The 20,241-nt window shown below is 37.7% G+C and overlaps 1 protein-coding gene across 6 annotated transcripts in view; it reads right to left on the bottom strand.

Annotated features, from left to right (window-relative positions):
- The window catches only part of Fxr1 (FMR1 autosomal homolog 1), a 50,645-nt gene that overhangs the window by 26,070 nt on the left and 4,334 nt on the right, over positions 1-20,241 (bottom strand). For all 6 annotated transcript variants that reach the window (XM_021157371.2, XM_021157372.2, XM_021157373.2 and 3 more), the window contains exons 2-3: positions 5,351-5,403; positions 3,778-3,871 (exon numbers count right to left, since the gene is read on the bottom strand). In XM_021157371.2, the coding sequence (XP_021013030.1) occupies positions 3,778-3,871; positions 5,351-5,403 (147 nt within the window). The remainder of the gene's footprint in view (positions 1-3,777; positions 3,872-5,350; positions 5,404-20,241) is intronic.

Below are 20,241 nucleotides of genomic sequence, written 5' to 3'. Positions count from 1 at the left end.
CTGAGTGCTGGGACCCAACCTGAAGTCTTTCACTTGTGCAGCCAGTGCTCTTCTAAGTCATTCTCCCTAACAAGTGACCCTCTTAAAAAGATTTGGCATAAGCACATTACTGCTTTTTGTTGTAAAAGTAGCAATTCTGATCTTAGTTTTGGATACATCCATACCACGGAATTTTTTGTTTGATTAAAAATAAAACAAGTGTGAGCAAACATAACAATCTCTTTGATGCCCTCATCAGTAGTTACAATTAGTACATAAAAAAAAAAATCACAAATATGTAATATAGTCAAAGTTCTTACATCCTAAAATTATTTATATATGCAAAGGAGAATCTAAAACACACTCAACTCTAGCCAATTATATCTGTATATAAGTATTATAATATGTTACTATTACTTAAAACATATTTAACGCCGGGCGTGGTGGCGCACGCCTTTAATCCCAGCACTCGGGAGGCAGAGGCAGGCGAATTTCTGAGTTCCAGGCCAGCCAGGGCTACAAAGAGAAACCCTGTCTCAAAAAAAAAAAAAAAACATATTTAACTTAAACTTTTTCCTTAAAATTTCAAGTTAACAAAGTATGATTACATCTGAATTGGTGCTATTTCACAAAACCGTAAAGAGCAAAGTTTTACTAGGACTGAATCATGAAATGGAAAATGAAGTAAAACAATCAAGGAACAATGATTTCCAAATCTCTGGCATGTTTTTGTCACAACTAGGAAAACTAAGTCACAGATGATTTAAAGTCAGGATAAGTATTCCCAGGCAAAGATTAGGGAAAACAGTGTTAAATAAAACATCTTTAGCCCTTCACCAATGAGTTGTGGGGTTTGTTGCTGATTTAGAGTGCTCCCCCACCCCTTAAACCAGAGGTTTACAATATTATTTTAACAGCAAAATAAAAAGAACAAAAATTATTTAAAACAAATCAAATCAAATCAAAACAAAACAAAGCAAAACACCAGCCAGGCATGATGTCACACCTTTAACCCCAGCACTTGGAAGCCAGGCATGATGTCACAGCTTTAACCCCAGCACTTGGAAGGCAGAGGCAGGCAGATTTCTATGAATTTGAGACCAGCCTAATCTACAACGTGAGTCCAGGACAGCCAAGTCTATTACAGACAGAAAAACTCAGTTCTGACAAACAAAACAACTCTTAAGTCTGTCCTCCAAACACTTCTAACTGAGAGCACTTTGACCTTGAGACGTTTTCCTCTCCTGACTCCCTGATGTGGAATTCCAAAAGAGGAAAACACAACGCTAACAGAATTAGCTTTTAAAAGCCAAAGTTAAACTTCTGCCCTCATACAAAAATATTAGAGAATAACACAATTCTGAGAAAGCCATGTTTGATGAAGTATAAAGACAACACTACCATGGAAACTTCCAGCATCACTGCCATAATTGAGTGTCTCGGAATTACCTCTGCTGGCAGTCCCTGTCTACCCAGAAGTCACTTGGCACTATTTTCTGAGGTCTTACCACATCTCTCAAGAACTCTACTATAGTATACTGGTATACTGTATTAGTTATTTTCATATTGTCATGACAAAACACCATGACTAAGCCAAGTTATAAAACAAAGCATTTATTGGGGGGGGGGGTGGTTCCCAGAGGGTTTTGAGACCATGACCATCAAGACAGGGAGCACTGCAATGGAGTAGTTCTGAGAACTTTCATGTAGAAACAACAAGCACAAAGCAGAGAAAAAAACTAAGTGGGAATGGCATGGGCTTTTGGAACCCAAAGCCTATCTACCACCATTGACATACCTCCTTCAACAAGTTCATACCTCCTAATCCACCTCAAACAGTTCTATCAACTTCAGAATAAGCATTTAAATATTATAGGCCTATGAGGACCATTTTTATTCAAACTACCACCTACATCTAAATTACAGTTATGGATCTCTTTAACAAACTTAATGGGCTTATTTTGGTAGAAGTTAACAAGAAAAGAGAGGAGTGACTGCATTTATTACTTAAGGCTCATAGTACTGACTCAAAATTGTAACATAGCTTTGTGTAAAAGCAAAATAAAATAGTAAAGCCACCTGCTGTTTTACTATCTGTGATGGTTAATACTGTCAACTTGACAGGATCTAGAGTCACCTAGGGAACAATCCTCTAGCTGTGTCTATAACAGAGCTGGGGACAATGACCCTAAAAGAGAAGTACCATCTCATAGCCTGGGATCATGGGCTGAGTACAAAGGTGCAGAGCACAAGCATTCTCCTCTCTGACTGCACAGAACAGGAACAGTAGCCTCAAGTTGCTGCTACTATGCCTTCCCTACCAATATGAACCATACGGGGCCAAAATAAACACATCTTTAAGTTACTTGTTAGGTTTTTCAATGAGGAAAAGTGAGTATACTATCCAGGCTCTATAAACCAGGCAAAAATGAGACTGGAAAAAAACTCTTTTAAAAATAAAGTAAGCATAGAAAAATTAAAAATTTATACCCTAGCCTTCCAGTCTACCATCTTTAGATCAATGCATCTTCTCAAAGATTCTGTTTACAGTAGGCAGTGACAGAAGAGACCCACAACTAGCCAAAGTGCAAATACAAGACTGCAGACTGCTCAGCCCGAAACGGAACAGTATCTGCTCTTTCCAAGAGATCATGATGGAAGAGGGGGCAGAAAGAATGTAAGAGCCAGAGACAGTAAATAGCTACAAAGAAACAGTATCTTCTGGTCATAGCAAAGCAGCTGTGTACTCATGAACTCACTGCAGCTGTGACAGCTGCACAAAACCTGTGCAAGCCCGAGCTAGACCAAATCCAAAAAAGTATCTGTTGACCAAGCAATCCTGCCCCTAGTTATAGATCTATTAACAACTGCTAGCTGCTAGGAGAAGGAGAAATGGTTTTCAGAGACTAACCACTCTTCTGTGGAAGATCATATCTCAGAGTATTTGGTCCTAAAGCATAAATTAGTCTTAAAGATTTGCTTTGTTTTTTAATGGGTGGGAAAAAAGATAGTCTGGTAGATAGGTGGGGGATAGCAAATATCATCAAAAATTTTGTACAAAACCCTCAAAGAACTAAAAAATAAAAGTTTAAATAAATAAAATAGTATTGTGATAACATTTTCAACTTGGGGAGGTGGGGGAGGGAGGTTGAAAGTACAGGATTTTATACATGGCCCAATATAGTCTCAAAGGAGTACAAGAGATTATACACCCGCAACACTATGCCCAGCAACAGCAAGCACATTCATCAAAAATAGCTAATGCTGAAGACAGGGAGCAAGTTACAGAAACAGCAGTGAGTTCATCCAACAGTGGGGAAAGGAGGTCAAAATGCAAGATGAACAATGAATGCGCTAAGTAGTAGGATTTTTGTGTTTTGTCATTTTTTGATTTTCTGTAATTTTTCTAGATATTCCTACAGTATTCCACAAAGCAGTTCATATATACATAATATATAACCAAAGGTATTGAAGCACAAACCACTAAAACTAGCTTTAGAAAGTGACTAACACTATATGGTTCTGTTCTAGGTTTCTTCAAAAAACTCAAATGCAATATCACGTAATGTTTTAAAAAACTTTTTTGAAAAACTTGATCAAGCCCACCAAAGCTAAAAATAGCAACATTGACACATGAATCTATTTCTGACTTAAGTCTCCAGTAACACTACCTCATAGTCACTGCCAATAACTAACAGGAAAAGGAGCATGATTGTCCATGAGCTGAAGATGTGCTCACAAGGATATTTATTTAGAACAAAAAATAAGGCAGAATAATGAAAACTTAAATACACATACCTCTACTTCGTCTCCTTCACTAATTTCTTTTTTTATATCAGGTGGTGGTGGTAATCGTACTTCATTAAACGGAACCTGGCGTTCTGGTTGCCAACTGAAGGATTAGAAGAAGAATTAGTACCTGTATTTTAGCAGACCCTAATAAGGAAACACTGACTAGTGCTATGTATTTTCTAAGTTAATTTTATCATTCAGAATGTTCCAAAGAGAAAACCGAACCCCTTATTCTTTAATTCATTAAGCTGACAGACTTTTGTATGATTCTTGATAAGCTTTATAACTAATTCTGATAGATGCTAAGAAGGGCAAATACATCATACCCTGCAATCGAAATGGGCTAATTTAGCAACAATGACTAGGTCCATTCACAGCTATCAAACAAAAGTGGTGAGATCAAGAATATGACATCAAAAAGATCCCAACTTCATAAATTACAAAATAATAAAAACTAACTTTAGTGTACATGCTCACAAAAGAAATGATCAGCTCAGGAGCTGAGGAGATGACTCAGTGGCTAGAGAGCGCCTGCTACTACTTTTCAGCACACACACAGTAGCACCAACTCCAGATGACACTCTCTTCTGGCCCCTGACGAGAATGGGCATGTACGTGGTACAGATATATATGTAGAAAAAACATTCATACACATAGATTTTTAAAGGACATCTTTAAAATATACAGTTCAAACTCAAGAGTTTATGTCCAGATGGGAACTTTGTGCTTCGCATGCTCACAGGGCCTAGGTTAAATCTTAGCATATACATCCTCAATAAAGTTTAACTTGTAATTAGAATCTAGTAAGGGCATAATAATCTTTACAGCAACATAAACTAACTTAGCTGCTGTTACCTGACAAAGTTTTATAGTCAAATGTCATTTTCAAGTTTCCATAGGCCATCTAACACCTGGGAGAATATCCCCCACATAAAATGGTGCTAAGTTGAATGCGGAGCAAGGAGTCAGCTTAGAGTCTAGGATTTCGCTGCCCTTTCTTTTCTCCCATTATTGTCTACATGGAGCTCACAAAGACAGAAGCTACCTTGACATCTGTTTCTCTATAAGGCAGCTGTCAAGCACATAGCTCTTCAAAAAGTTCAGAGCCATTCACAAATTCAACAATTCTTTGACCTTCAAGTTAACAGGTCCTTCTACAACCCTTCCCAACCCAGCCCAGTATATTTGTCTTCCTCACTTATAACTGCCTAGCTTCTAGAATATGAAGAGAATTACTATCAATTCTTAACATCAAGCAATTAAAGATAGCCTCAAACTCACTACTGTAACTATTTGTACCACTGCTTCAACTTCAGTCTTAAGAATTATGCTACTTGTACATCTACTTCTGCAAAAACAAACAAACAAACAAAAAACTGCTAAATGAATCATATCCATACATATTTTGACAAAGGACATAAAAATGTCAGGTAAATTGTAGATAAAAAAGCAAGTGAAAGATTATCAAAACTGGACTTGGAAATCATGAGAATCAAACACTAAAAAAACAGAATCATTTTCCTATTGGCATCAGTAAGAACAATCAGCTCTTAAAAGTTAACATCTACCAATAACTTACTTATTTTCAAAAACAACTGTGAGGGAGTCTTCGTGGACATCTTTGATAAATCCCTGCATAAAACAAAAAGTTGTATCAGCATTAATGTTATTATGTAACTCTAAAAACCTGTAATAGTGATTAAAAACTGTAGAATGACAAAAGAACACCGGTAAAGGAAGACCAGGGGGCACCAGTCTGTCTCAGCACCATGGAAGCTACAGCAGGAGGACTGAGCTAAGTTCTAAACCAGACTAATCATACAGTGAATACCAGACAAGATCAGGCTACACAAGACAACCCTGTCTTTAGAAGGAGAAAAATAAAATACCCAGGGCTAGAACTATAGCTAAGTTGGTAGAATACTTGCCTCCCATTTTCAAACACTCAATCCACAGCACACTATAAAACAGTAGGACAGACAACTCCAGGAGGATCACAAACTCAAAGTCATTCTTGGCTACACAGCAAGCTGAAAGCCAGCCTAGGGTGTGGGAGAGACTGAAAGAGGGGATAGAGAGAGGACAGACAAAGACACACACTTTCCACCTTACCCACAAACAAACCCACACTCCCCACCCACCACAGAGTTTACACAGACTCTTCAGATGTGAATTTGATTTTCATTTCCACCATTTGTAAAAAGCTGTTCTTTAGCCCCCTTGAACTCTGGTTATAACAAAAATGTACACAACAAACACAACACATTCTCATCCTTGGAGCACTGGCATTAGTTGGGTGAAGTAAGTTGTTTGAGAGTTCAGTAATTCAGTAAGAGCTAATGACCCAAACCCTTGTTGCCAGGTAACATCCTAACTCTAACTCACATACAATTGTAATCTATAGAGTTAATTAGTTCTCATGTATCAGAAATTAAAGTTTAAGTAATAGTCAACAAAGTACCTAGCACTATAACTATTACATTACAGCCCAACTCTGGAAAACATGACATCTGAAAACTAGTCAGATTTTTTCCCTCCGAGTTAAACATTTCAGAGGCAGAAAGACAGTTCAGCAGGTAAAAGTACCGGCCATGCAGGTATGAGAACCTGCGTCTGATCCTGGGGACCCACAGTGGAAGAGAGGACTCCCAAAAGTCCTGTTACTTCTACACACACGCTATAGAATACGAGTGTCTGCACCCACAGTTCACAGCTACTTTCTCAAAATGGGCTAGAGTTAATACAATTCCTCAAAACCATAAATATATTACCAACAAACATAAAATCCATGATCATTTTCTAGCCTTAAAAGGTAAATTTTAGAGTAACTGTGTATCTTCATTTGACACAGAGCCACAATTAGAGCTATAATCAGTATATAATCAGATGGCTAAGTAAAACAGCCTGGGTTATCATAGACTCCAACTATCCAATCAACCAACATCAGTCAACAAAGAAAAAAGTATAATGGATTGGGGGGGGGGGGGTAATAACATACCACATAAGATTTGTTTTTAAGTGAAACAGAACTGCAAATTCCTCTCTAGTCCAGTGCTTCTATACATAATTTAACCCACCGGTCAATTAGTAAATATTTTTCAACACTTACACACACTGCACTTGGTACTTGGGTAAAGCAAAACAAAGAAATCCTTCTATTCATGCTCCCTTAAAATCTGTTTAACACCAAAGTGTATGTCAAGATAAACTTGAAAAAGACAAAAACAAAAAGTATAACTGTTGTTAAATAACAGAGCAGTTTAAAAGAGCAATATTTCAATGTCTTACTATCTATTAACAAGCTAAAGACAAGCATAAACCAGCAAAGGAAAACCAAACAGCAAGCTTAGTCCGACCACAGAAAGAGCTCCTTATAATTGAACAGTCAGCCATGCCCTATGAAGGAGAGCTAGAAGAATCTTAAGGATTCCATAACAAGATTTATTATCTAAATTTAGCTGGAGTTTTGGCTAGAGACATTTTTCCCCATGTTGGGGAACCAGCAGATCAAGTTACTTGTCCTGCTGCAGTCTTTCTTTTCAGTAGTTAGGATCCTCAGGGGGTCGTCCCCTGCCATATCTGATCCACATCACTCTGGAAGGGGTCCTTTTCTCCTTTCCTCTCAACACAAATACAGAGCCTCTCTCCCAAAATAACATGTCCTTGGTCCAGTAACCAAAAATCATTAAGGATATAGAATGAATTAAATTAATAACTTGACCTCTTCCAGAGGATTTTAAATATCATAAATACCAAACTTATAATCATCCTCATTTTGGTAACTAAAACAACTCAAACAATCTAAGCAAACATCTGTTGGGATAGTGCTCCACCACTATCTCCTGTTTTATTCTTACAATTATTTTTTTTCCTTTTGGTTTTTTTGTTTTTTTTTCGAGACAGGGTTTCTCTGTGTAGCCCTGGCTGTCCTGGAACTCACTCTGTAGACCAGGCTGGCCTGGAACTCAGAAATCCGCCTGCCTCTGCCTCCCGAGGGTTGGGATTAAAGCACAATTAATTTTTAATAGTGAGATTAATGTCTAAGTTTCTACTGTCTGAGATAGCTTAGGCTGACTATCCCCTCCTTTTTGACCTATAATTTAAGATCAAAACCCTCGATCATTTATTCATCTATGTATATTTAAAACCTCCCTTCAGTGGAAATTAGTTTCTCTCTGTGGTACACATGTCCCTTTCTCTTTATTTAACTTGAATTAACATAAGTTTAATCTAAGGAGTTTTTTATTTATCCCCTGCTTTTTGACCTATAATTTAAGATCAAAAGTTCCAATTAGTTATTCCTCTGTGTTTAACATTAATTAAATCCCTCCTACTTACTGTGTGAGCCTAGTTCCAGACTCTGTTTTTGTCACACCAGGCTAAGTAATCCCAGAATTCCCAAGTTCGAAGATCCAGAGAGCTGCCCTGGCTAGATTTTTTAAATTTTTCTTTTAATGCATTTTTCTCATTCCTTCTATTCTCCGTCTTTGCCTCAGAGTAGCCTGCCTTTGTTCCCAGCACCTCCAAGCTCAGCTCTTTGAGACAGTTAGAAACCTATTAGAAGGGCCCAGGGTAAATCCCCATTGGCAGTTGTGTTCCTTGTTCTAGTTTCGTGGACTCAGCTTGGCTTGCTGAGAAACCATTTCTCTCCTCCTTCTAATCTTATATCATGATGCGTGTGTATTCCATTCAGGAATTTCCAATTAATTTTTAAAAGTAAGTTCTTGCCCCACGTTGGGTATCATCTGTAGCAGTGAATTAGTTAAATCCACTTTGGTTCCTGGCTGCCTGAGCTGGACTGTGAACAAAAAACACAAACACACACACCAGCTAATTTTGATATACCTTGACTAGCTCAATGACTGGGCACTTTTAAACCTCCCCCAAGGCAAACACACTCCCCTCCAGTATTCCCAAGTTAATATCTTTTAAAATCTGCATTTCATCTCTGCTACTGCAGACCCAATGGAGGAAATAGCCCCTCAGGCCACTTTCCAGGAATCTTCCATGTTGGCAGGACTTTAAGCTTGTTCTCCTTGCTCCCGAAATGGCTGTCCTAGAACCTCAAGCTCACAGAGCTCCACTTGACTCTACCCAGGAGTGCTGGGATTAAAGGCGTGAGCCACTCTGCCTGGCTTTAGAATTTTTTTAAAAGAGGGTAAAGAGAGTGATTTACTTTTAAGCAGTACTCATACCTTTGGCTAATTCTTATGGAAAATGAAGCTGGGTGTGGTGGCACAAGGCCAGAAACACCAACTCTCAAGAGGCAGAGCAGGGTCAAAGCCAACCAAAACTGAAAAGATCTAGTTTCAAATTAATCAAGGGATGGGAACTGCAGCTCAGTGGTAGAGCACCTGTACTCAATTTTCAGCACCACCACAAATTTGTCTTCACAAAATTAATGATTAAAAGACTTAATAAATTTCTTCCAGGCTAGCATGTGCCTCTTATTCCCAATGTTCAAGAAGCTGAATCAAGAGAAGCAGCTCAAGGACAGTCCAGACTACATAGTGAGTTTGAAGGCAGAATGAACCAAACAGAAAACCTGCCTCAAAAACGGGGTAGGGTATGGAAAAAATTTTTATTTTTTAAAAAAATGGGGGGGGGACAGGACATAAGTAAATTATTCATGATCCCAGTGTAAGGAAGTCATTTCTAATCAAAAATTTTGAGACAAAACAAAACAAAACCTACCTAAAAGACGAGCCATGATAATCACAAAGGAAAGAAGGTGGGCTGGGGGTGGAAGTTAACTCTCAACTAAGAGTTAAATTCTTAAGTTTCCCAGCCAATAAGAACATCAGGAAAGACCAAACAATGAAAGTGAGACTGTAGTTTTAATATATACAACTTTTAAGATGTTACATGTGTTACAATTTCTTCTACCTTTGCTCTTTTCCTATTTCACTTTGTTTTGTGACCCACATTATCAACATAAACAACTTTGCTTCGGTTTTCAAGTATTACCCTCAGATGCTTGGCAGTTTTGATATGGAAGCATAAACAGCTTGAAGAAAGTTCACAGTACAACACAGAACAGCCATTGAAGATACAGTTTTGAAATGATCTTCCAAATCCTCTCATTTTAGAGAAAGAAACTGCAGCAATTCATATCAACACCAACCCAAAGTCTCACTTCCTGGAAGGTTATAAACAGTGCTTAAAAAAAAAAAGCTCATTCTTTTTTAAGAGCTCTTTCCATTAAGGAGAAACAGTGGATTTAAGTCTTAGAACAATACTACCAGTAGAAATGCTGGAGACTTTCATATTTACAGAAAAAAAAAATCATCAAAACCCAATTTGTAACAGGAAAGCAGAATGGGGGGTCCTTGCTAGAACCACCATGCATTTGAAATCTGTAGATCTGAAGCAGAAGTAGGGGAATCGGGTATCAGATACCCAAGGTCATCTTTGGTCAGTTAGGAGTTCTACAGCAACCAGCCCTCTCAACAAAAAATAAAAAGGCTATAGACAGGAATCCTTTTGAAACCATACCACTAAATTGGAGGCAGAAAAGAAAAGACAGGGAAATTAATGAAACCTGGAAAGGGGAAGGAGCCATCAAGTTGATGAAGTTCCTGGCCAGCTTAGAGTAAAGAATTCCAGCCTAATTAACATTTGCTAAGATTGCTTACACACAGCAAAGGACCTTGTTTAAAGCTTGAATGTAGCATCATCAATATAGCCACACTCCTTTTCCAGCCACAAAGTTTCAATTCTCCAAGTATCTCACAAAAACTCCACTTTACAGAAAACAAGTCTTGACCTCCTTTTGATATGTGATTTCACCTCATCAGACTAATCCCTTCAAATCAGCTCCAGAGACACCGTAAACCTCTCTACTCAAAGAGAAAAGAATCGTAGCATCAAGCTAACTTCGGAACTACCAAAACTGTCTATGGCGCTTGCTGACACTCTCTCAATAAGTTTACACCTACACTTAGGTGTATCTTATTGTTTCCCTGAGCACCTCGGCAGTAAGGCCTTACGCTTCAGTCTTATGTTAAAATCTTTAACTCAGGTACCTGAAAGAATTCTTAAGGCTGCAGCAGATGACAGTATGCAGTAGTGTCTCCAGCTCCCAGGCCCCACAGCCACTGCCTTAACCCATTTGGAGAATTATATGACCAAGCTCAATTATTACTTTTGGTTGTTTAAGACCTCATCAAATGTCTTCCTTTTACGCAATCCACTACAAACTAATGTATACTCCTTACAAAAGGGGAAACAGAAACTAAAACCCCCACAGCTAGCGTTCAGCAAACAAACCACCAACTGTATGTAATCAGGAACTAAACAGCTAAAAGCTACAAAACTGAGTTCAGGATGGTAGTCTAGATAAAAATAAATAAATAAATATACTAGACTTACATGCTATAAAAACTCAAACTCTAAATTTGTTAGAGCTAAGGTTTCTACTGCAAAACAAACTACTAGCAACAAGAGAAAAGCTAACACAGCTTTCTAAAGTGAAGACATGCCTCAGCCTAATCCTTAACTTGTTTGTTTGTTTAATGATTTGTTTATCTGTTACAGATCTGCTTACTTTTTAACTTGTATGTGTGTGGACCTTCGTGAATGTATATACCCCATATATATGCAGAAGTCAGAAGAGCAACTACAGTTACAGGTGGTTGTGAACTGCCACCTGGGTTCTGAGACCCAAATCCAGGTCCTGTGAAAAACCAGTATGCAAGCACTCTTGACTTGCTGAGCCATCCCCAGCCTCTGATAGTGAGTGGTTCTGATGTTTAAAGTCCAATCTATTAAAAATCCTCATTGGTTGAGCAGGCAAATAGGCAGTTACTGCCAAGCCTGTCCACCTGAGTTCTATCTTGGGAATCCACCCCCAACTCCCAGTGGAAGGAGAAAAGTAACTTCTAAAAGTTGTCCTCTAGTGTGTGTGTGTGTGCACACACGCACACACACACTCCTTAAACAAATTTAACTTACAATTTTGGGAGCGGTGAGAGAGATGGCACAGTGCTAAATTCCCAGATCCCATGTTGGGCAGCTCATAACCACTTCTAACTTCAGCTTCCAGTGGGATTCGATTCAATGCCTCTCGCCTCCCCAGAAATCTGCACTCACATATTTCCACATACATAATTAAAAATAAAAACAAGTGGCTAGAGAGATGGCTCAGTGGTTAAAAGTACTGACTGCTCTTCCAGAGGTCCTGAGTTCAATTCCCAGCAACCACATGGTGGTTCACAACCATCTGTAATGGGATCTGATGCCCTCTTCTGGTGTTTCTGAAGACAGCAATAGTATAACTCACATATATAAAGTAAATAAATCAAGAAAATAATTGCTTACTGAAAAAATTAAAAATAAATAAATAAATAAATAAAAACCAAGTATGGTAGGTAGCTCACACCTCTAATCCCAAGGCCAGCTTGGTGTACATAGCAAGTTCCAAAACAGGTAGGACATAGAGACTCTGTCTCAATAACAAAAAATAACAAATCAATAATTAATTAAAAATAAAAACAAGTCAGGTGTTATGGCACACACTCTTTTCAATCTCAACATTCAAGAGACAGAGGCAGGCAGATCTTTGTGAGTTCAGGGCCAACCTCAACTACATAGCAAGCTCCAGGATATCCAGACCTCTATAATAAGACCCTTTAAAAAAAAATAAAGTAATTGTAAAAAGAAAAATAAGTCTAGTCTCTAGTTCACAATTATCTTCATGAGCAAGCAAATATACTACTAAACTGGCACTAATAATAATAATAATTTCAAACGACAAAGCATTCTTTTTAGTAATGGGCTTATTTTTCTGCCATGTATTAGTGTTCCTGAGTAACATTTTAACATTTTTCTAGATTTGGAAAAAAAATAATTTTATGTGTTTGATTTCTTATCAAAGGTAATTAAAAACAGGTCTAGTTCCTGACCTGAAGCAAACTTGTGGTGAAGTACTGCAGTTCTAAATACCAATTAACTTCTCTACTACTAAAAGCACCGGACTCAGTGTTAAGTGCTACAGCACTCTTTCCCTCATCCTATCAGTTGAAGATCACTGCTGGCATAATTTACACAACACTTAAGGATTCTATTTTTCTTGAATTGGTAAAATTGCATTAGATTATGACTTGCCAGGCTTTGGGCAATTGATAAGTTTATTCAAAGGTTCATTTTCCAGCTCCTGTCTAACTTCCCAGTCTCAAGTCCAACAATTCAGCATCTCTGAACCCAGGATGCTTCTTAAAAATGAGGGCATCTTAGAATAGCTGACAGCCACATGTCACCACTTAGGCATGCTCAGACTTTTGTTTGCTTGCAAATTTTCTGCTGCACTCAAGTATCATACTAAGGAAGGATTGAGGCTTCTTAGCAGAAAGTTGTTGATATCTTCTCATAAAAATCAAGAAAGTACCAGCACCACTACTTGCAAAGTAAGTGAAAATTCATGCAAGATATCTGTTTTTAATGGTGTTTTTAGTGACTTATTTAGCCTGCATTTCCTATTTTTGGTACCCAAATTAAAAATTATTTCTTGTAAGCTACTAAATGATTGCCAATCCTTGAAATATAAGCAAGCAATTTTTCTCTTGCAGTTGGCATCATTTTAGGTTATAATAAAATGGCATGGACCTTTCACAAAACATCCAAATCTTTCTGTAGAAATAATCTATTCCTCCTAATTAACTGTTTCTTTTTAAGAACACCCTCTGCAACAGACTTGATTTGAACTTGCAGAAATGTTCCTGCCTCAGCCTTGCAAGAGCTGAGATTACAGACTTGCGTTACCTACCACATTCAAATTATTCCTTGGACTCTAAACCTAGGTCAACTAGTTTGACTTCTTGACCATGGCTTATGTTTCAGCCAACATGGATAAAGACAGAATATCACCTTATATCATTTTCAATCCTACCCATGTATGATCCATCCACTTTACAGGATTTTCTAAATACAACTGTCTTTTCTAATCAGGTTTCCAATATAGCCCAACACAGGTATTAATCCACTGTGTGTAATGAATTAAGGTTTTTCTCACATCTCTAGAATATTATCTAAAAACAACGTTTCTTGTCCCAGACCTGGGAGCAACTTTATGTAAAACGAAAAACAAAACAAAACAAAAAAAAAAACAAAAACAACCTGCAAGGGACTGGAACTTGTTAATAATGAGGCACCCTCAGACACTCAAAGCGATGCTCAGGAGCATTAATGCTGCTGGCTCCATACTTCCAAAACACTACAGCAAATATTAATTTATGACTCAAACACCTTTATGTTCCTGGACTGTCTGCAGTTAAAGATACAAGGGGAAAAGATCCTTATCAGGACAAGGAAAAGACAACACTGAACGGTGACACTACAAGATAGCAATTTTGCTATTAGAACCTAAGAAAGCAACAAAGATTCCTTGTGAGTTTTCTCAACAAGCAAGCCATAATTTTCCCTCTTCTGAGCCTCTTTTCAAATCTTCCTAGAGTACCCAAGATTTTGTTGAACAATTCAAGGAGTTCTTTATCAATCCAGCCATCCTGGATACCAGATGTCATTCTCATTCCAATCCTAGAAATTGAAAAGTTGTAACCAGTACCAAGGGTTCTCAGTTCCCATATGTTTATATGTTTCCATATAAACTCTTTCAAACTGTGGAAACCACTGAGTATTATTTAAATACCTGGTGCTTGCACAAATGTCTATCTTTGTGGGGATGCACTCTTACATTAAAGGATAATATACAGATCTCAATAACTGACAAAGAACATCTCAATAGAAAAATAGACTAAAGACCTGGCTAGCTGTAGAAGAGCAAATCCAAAGGGCAAATAAACCTTCCCTAGCTGGGATATAAAGAGAACGGAGTTATCAACTATTAAAAGAAATAAGTTTTCTTTTTCAAAAAAATAACTTATTATTAGAAGCTTTTGTTTTCTGCTATTTTTAAGTTCCTTTCCAAACCATCCTATTCTTTTTTTGCACCTATGTTGTATGCATGTATATGTAGGTGGGCAATGCCCATGGAGATCAAAGGTTAACATAAAGTGTTTTCATCTTTCTCTACCTTATTCATTGAGCCAAGGTCTCTCACTTGAACCCAGAGCTCACCAATTCAGCTCCCCTAGACAGCCAACTTAACCCAAGCCCCCCTAAGACTCTGGTCCTTAAATTTCGATGACAAGCATTTTATCCATTGAGCCATCTCCCCCGGCCCTAAATTATCCTTTCTTTAAAATCTATCTAATAGAAACATGGGTATTGGGGGGAGGGGGTTGCATAGGTTAATGACAATTTTATACTCTTATAAATTGTTATGTAATCACTATAAATTATACTGTACATGAAATCAAGTACATGATTCTAGTTTTTCATGGGCACACTGAAAAACCCTACATTTGTTTCTGAATGTTTCCATACATAATGCTAAGGAAATAGAGAGAAATCTGGAATTACATTTATCTAGCTATAAAGACAGGCTTACCTGAAATGGAAGGAACAAAAAACACCATCAGGAGAAAAAAGGAAAACATTTGGACTGAACCAAGTTTGTATAGCACACCAATAATAAATCACATATGCATATGATATTGATACACATAGGTGCTTTAAAATGTGTGTTGCTAGCAGAGTGTGGTGGTACTTGTCTTTATCCAAGCACTTAGGAAACAGAGGTAGGAGGATCTCTGTGAGTTTGAGGCCAGACTCATCTACAAAGTGAGTCCAGGAAAGCTAGGGCTGGTTATACTGAGAAACCCTGTCTCAAAAAAACCAAAATAAAAAATAAGTGTGGTTGAGCATTTAATAGTATACAGCTGTAATCCCAGCACTTTGGGAAACTGACATAGAAGAATCATGAGTTAAGGGGTCAGCATGAAGGACTACATAGTGAAACTAATTTTTAACAACAAAAAAATTTGTCCTTAGCCAAGCACAGCAGCTTTGATCAATAACAACTGCCTTATACATTAGCACTGAGCACCTAACTGTTCTAAACACAAAGCAACAGGGATAAGATTGCACAGATATCAGCCACTACTTGCACTAATATAAAACAGTTCTTGAGGGGGCTGGTGAGATGGCTCAGTGGGTAAGAGCACCCGACTGCTCTTCCGAAGGTCCAGAGTTCAAATCCCAGCAACCACATGGTGGCTCACAACCATCCACAACGAGATCTGGCGCCCTCTTCTGGAGTGTCTGAAGACAGCTACAGTGTACTTACATATAATAAATAAATAAATCTTTAAAAAAAAAAAAAACAGTTCTTGAAATAAAATGCCTTAATGGTTCTACACAGCTACTGAAAACTCCAAATTTCCTGTTGCAAAGCACTGAAGTTTCAGTTATCCCTGTGTGTGTCAGTAAGTTTCTTTTGTGACAATATCAGAACTTATGTTCTTATAAATATATAAAGATTTGTTTATTTTATGTACATAAGTACACTGTCGTTGTCTTCAGACACACCAGAAGAGAGCATTGGACCCCATTACAAATGATTGTGAGCCACCATGTGGTTGCTGAGAATTGAATTCAGGACCTCTGGCAGAGCAGTCAGTGCTCTAAATCACTGAGCCATCTCTCCAGCCCTATAATCGCTTTTTTAAAAAGCCATTTAAAATGTTCAATTTGAACCAAATCAGAAAGATGTAACTTTTTATAGAGAACTACTAAGATGGCACAACAAATCACCTGTGTCCAGAAAACAAGACTAATTCTTTTACTTATTCAAATATATACTGATGCTACTATTGCAAATGCCATCAATATTACCAAGAACTCTCCAGTCACTCTCCCAAAATACTAAAGGTGAAACAGAAGGGAATAGTTAATAAAAAGAACCTCATGCCAAAAATAATCTTGTTTCCTATGAACAAATGAACAGAAATTTACTCTTAAGTCAATGTGAGATTTAATAGTCAATTTTACCATGGCTTTCAATCTGATTAACAAAGCAATGATCTGCTTTCATTGCCTAATTTTCTTATATTCCAGCTATTATTTTGAAAACCTAGTCCCAGAAAAGGGGTCCCAGCAATTTGTAGTTTGTTCCTATTCATTAGCTAAACACCCTGACCCTCCCCCCAAAAACCCAAATAAACAAACAAAATACACCATTTTTTTAAAGACTTGATCTTAAAAAATAATATAGGCAAGGCCCCAAAATTCCATTTCTAGCATGACCAGAAAAAAAATTTTTCCAACAGGCAGTTCATTTAAACAAATATGTATGTGCACTTTAAATATTTCAAAGTATTTTTGCATACTTAGTAATGCAAAGGTGAACTATGAAGATGTAATTATCTCAAAAATATAAAATATGAATCATGTACTTAAAATAGCCATATCAAAAGTAAAAACAAGTTAAGTTTTAATTGCTTAAAACCCAATATACTCAAAATATTATTTCAATACATAATTAGTATTTTTAAACCTATTCCGTTTTATAGTCTTTTTTAAAAGACTACTACCTCAACTCTGACTCTCTTTCAGCTCAATGGCTGCCATTCTGCTACCATTCTTAGAAAGCAAAAGTCACAGAAAACACCCAAGTCATTCTGCAACACTCATTCATCCCAAGTCAGTCCTCCTTATTCCCACTCTATCAGTAATAGTTGTACTTAAGAAGATCATACTATACAGCATGGTAGGTAGCACAAGCCTATAATCCCATCATTTAGGAAGTAAAGGCAGATTAGAAATTTCATTTCAGCCTCTTACCAAGTTTGAGAACAGCCCTGACCCTACCTCAAAACAAAGTGTTTTGGGGGAGGTGGGAGGGGATATCTATACTATATGTTAAAAAAATAAATAAATAAACTCCAAGGAAGCAAAACAGACTAGGAATCTTAAATAAACTTGATTTGTGGAGCTGGACAGGGCCTCAGATCTCCCCAAATGGTTGTTTCACTGTGAGACTAAATTAGAAATGCAAGTGTACAAAAACATTTAAGAAACAATCTGAAGGCTAAGCACTAACTGTTGTTAGGGCCTGACAATATAAAAAACGTCCAAATATTATCAGCTTTTACAATGTAAATACATATACAACTGCCCACTACAAAATTAAGATATTTATTTATTTATTTATTTATTTTGGTTTTCTGATATAAGGTTTCTGTGTATAATAGCCCTGGCTGTCCTGAAACTAGCTTTGTAGACTAGACTTGACCTTGAACTCACAGAGAAAGGCCTGTCTCTGCCTCCTGAATGCTGAAAGTAAGAATCATACTTGAGGGCTGGAGAGACGGCTCAGCGGTTAAGAGCACTGACTGCTCTTCCTAAGGTCCTGAGTTCAAATCCCAGCAATATCATGGTGGTTCATAACCATCCCTAATGAGATATGACTCCCTCTTCTGGAGTGGCTAAAGACAGCTACAGTGTGCTTACATATAATATTAAATCTTAAAAAGGAAAAGAACCTTACTTGATAGTGTGATTGAGAACACAATCACTAAGATATAATCTAGTTTAATTCAAACAGACAAGATGGCTCAGCAGGTAAAGGCATTTGACATAGAAGCTTGGTGACTTGAAGGAAAGATCTTTGGAGTCACACTCATCCACAAACACATATACAGTTAAACACACACAGTCCATTACTCAAAACTATCATGTAAGGAGGTGTAAGAAAATATAAACTAAGTAACAGGAAGTGAAAACCCTGGTGTTAAATGGCACTTCAAATAGAGCGTAATCTTGGACAACCTTTATCATCATAATCAGTTCCTTGTCTATCAAATGAATTAGGTGCACACCTCCTAGTCCATGTATACCTTTAGATCCCAACATTCCAGAGGAAGAGGCACCTGGATCTCTGTGAGTTCCACTAATAAGATCTACAATGAGTTCCAAGCCAGCCAATGCTACACAGTGAGACCCTATCTCAAAAACAAAACCCCTACACAAAACCATACCTCATGAATTTCCTAAGTATGCAGGAAATGCATGTGGAAGCCTAACAGAACATCTAATAAATAACAGGCTGTCAAGTTATTCTCCTACAAAATACACAAAAAAACATGACACTTAAAATATATAGATATTTTGGAAAATATTAGAAAAATATTCCTGAGTTGGGCGTGATGGCGCACGCCTTTAATCCCAGCACTTGGGAGGCAGAGGCAGGCAGATTTCTGAGTTCGAGGCCAGCCTGGTCTACAGAGTGAGTTCCAGGACAGTCAGGGCTACAGAGAAACCCTACAGAGAAAACCAAAAACCAAAACAACAGGCCTATAAACCCAATATTCAGTAAGTTAAGGCAGGATTGCAAATTCAAAGACAACCTAAAACCTGTCTCAAAACCCAAAATACCATTCATTTCCATTTACAATTAACATGTACAAAGCCTATATTTTAAATACATAGAAATTCAAAAATCATCTTACTATATCTAACTGTATTTTAGCAAAGAGCCCTGATACTAAGATAGCTACCATTGCTCCCTCAAATACTAAATTAAGAGTCGTTGGTGAGGAGTTTGACAAGGTTGCTGCAAGGTTTGATCTACAGTAAACTGGAACTTTAAAAAAAAAAAAAAAAAAAAAAGTGTTCTTTCCATCAGGTGGACTGCCCAGCTCAAACTCAAAATTGTCAGGCTAGGCAGCAAGCACCTAGCCACTCTTCTCTTTCTGACCTAGGATTCTGATGTTCCTGCCTCTACCTCTCAAGTGCTGGAATTTCAGGCATTTGCCACCGGGCCTGACTTTCAATCAAGATTTTGTACTCACTGTCAAGTCATTATGTCCTCAGCCCTCTACTCCACTGTTAATTTAGTTCATCATGAGTGATAAAATAACCTACTACTGCACAACTTTGTTATTAATCTGTTTTTATTTTTACTAGTAAGCTTAAGAAAGGAGGATATATGGATCCATTACAATACTTTGAGATGTGTCAATTATATGGTTAAAGCACAATGAAAGGGCCCCAAACTTCATTTCATTTGTACAAACAGAAAAAATCCTCCATATAAATCAGAAACTGAATGATTTGCTCTACTTCTTTTTCAAACTGTATTTAGTGTAGAAATATACAGGTCAGACATAAAACATTAAAACCATGGGTTCGCTGGGCAGTAGTGGCGCACACCTTTAATCCCAGCACTCGGGAGGCAGAGGCAGGTGGATTTCTGAGTTCGGGGCCAGCCTGGTCAACAGAGTGAGTTCCAGGACAGCCAGGGCTACACAGAGAAACCCTGGGGGGGGGGGGGGGAGAGCAGCCAATCATGGGTTCAACTACCAAAACCTTATTTGTGTTTAGTCCAAAACTACACAATGCAACAGCTGGGCAGGACAGTTGAGACTTGCACTAGCAGACGTCAGTCACTGAGCTCTTCTTCACTTCCAGAGACTGAGACAAGAGGATCACATGAACCCAAGGGCTCCCTTCAAACCAGAGGTCCCAAAGTTTAGTATCACATGCATCAGTTAAAATACATATTAATGATGAAAATGGGCACTTTTGGGGGGTGGCAAGGTAATGGAATATTCGATGACTGGTTTTAATTAT

This window comes from Mus caroli, chromosome 3, assembly GCF_900094665.2.
Source record: "Mus caroli chromosome 3, CAROLI_EIJ_v1.1, whole genome shotgun sequence".
Lineage (NCBI taxonomy): Eukaryota > Metazoa > Chordata > Mammalia > Rodentia > Muridae > Mus > Mus caroli.
Note: the sequence above shows the minus strand (reverse complement) of the source record. Positions and strands in the feature narration are given on the sequence as shown.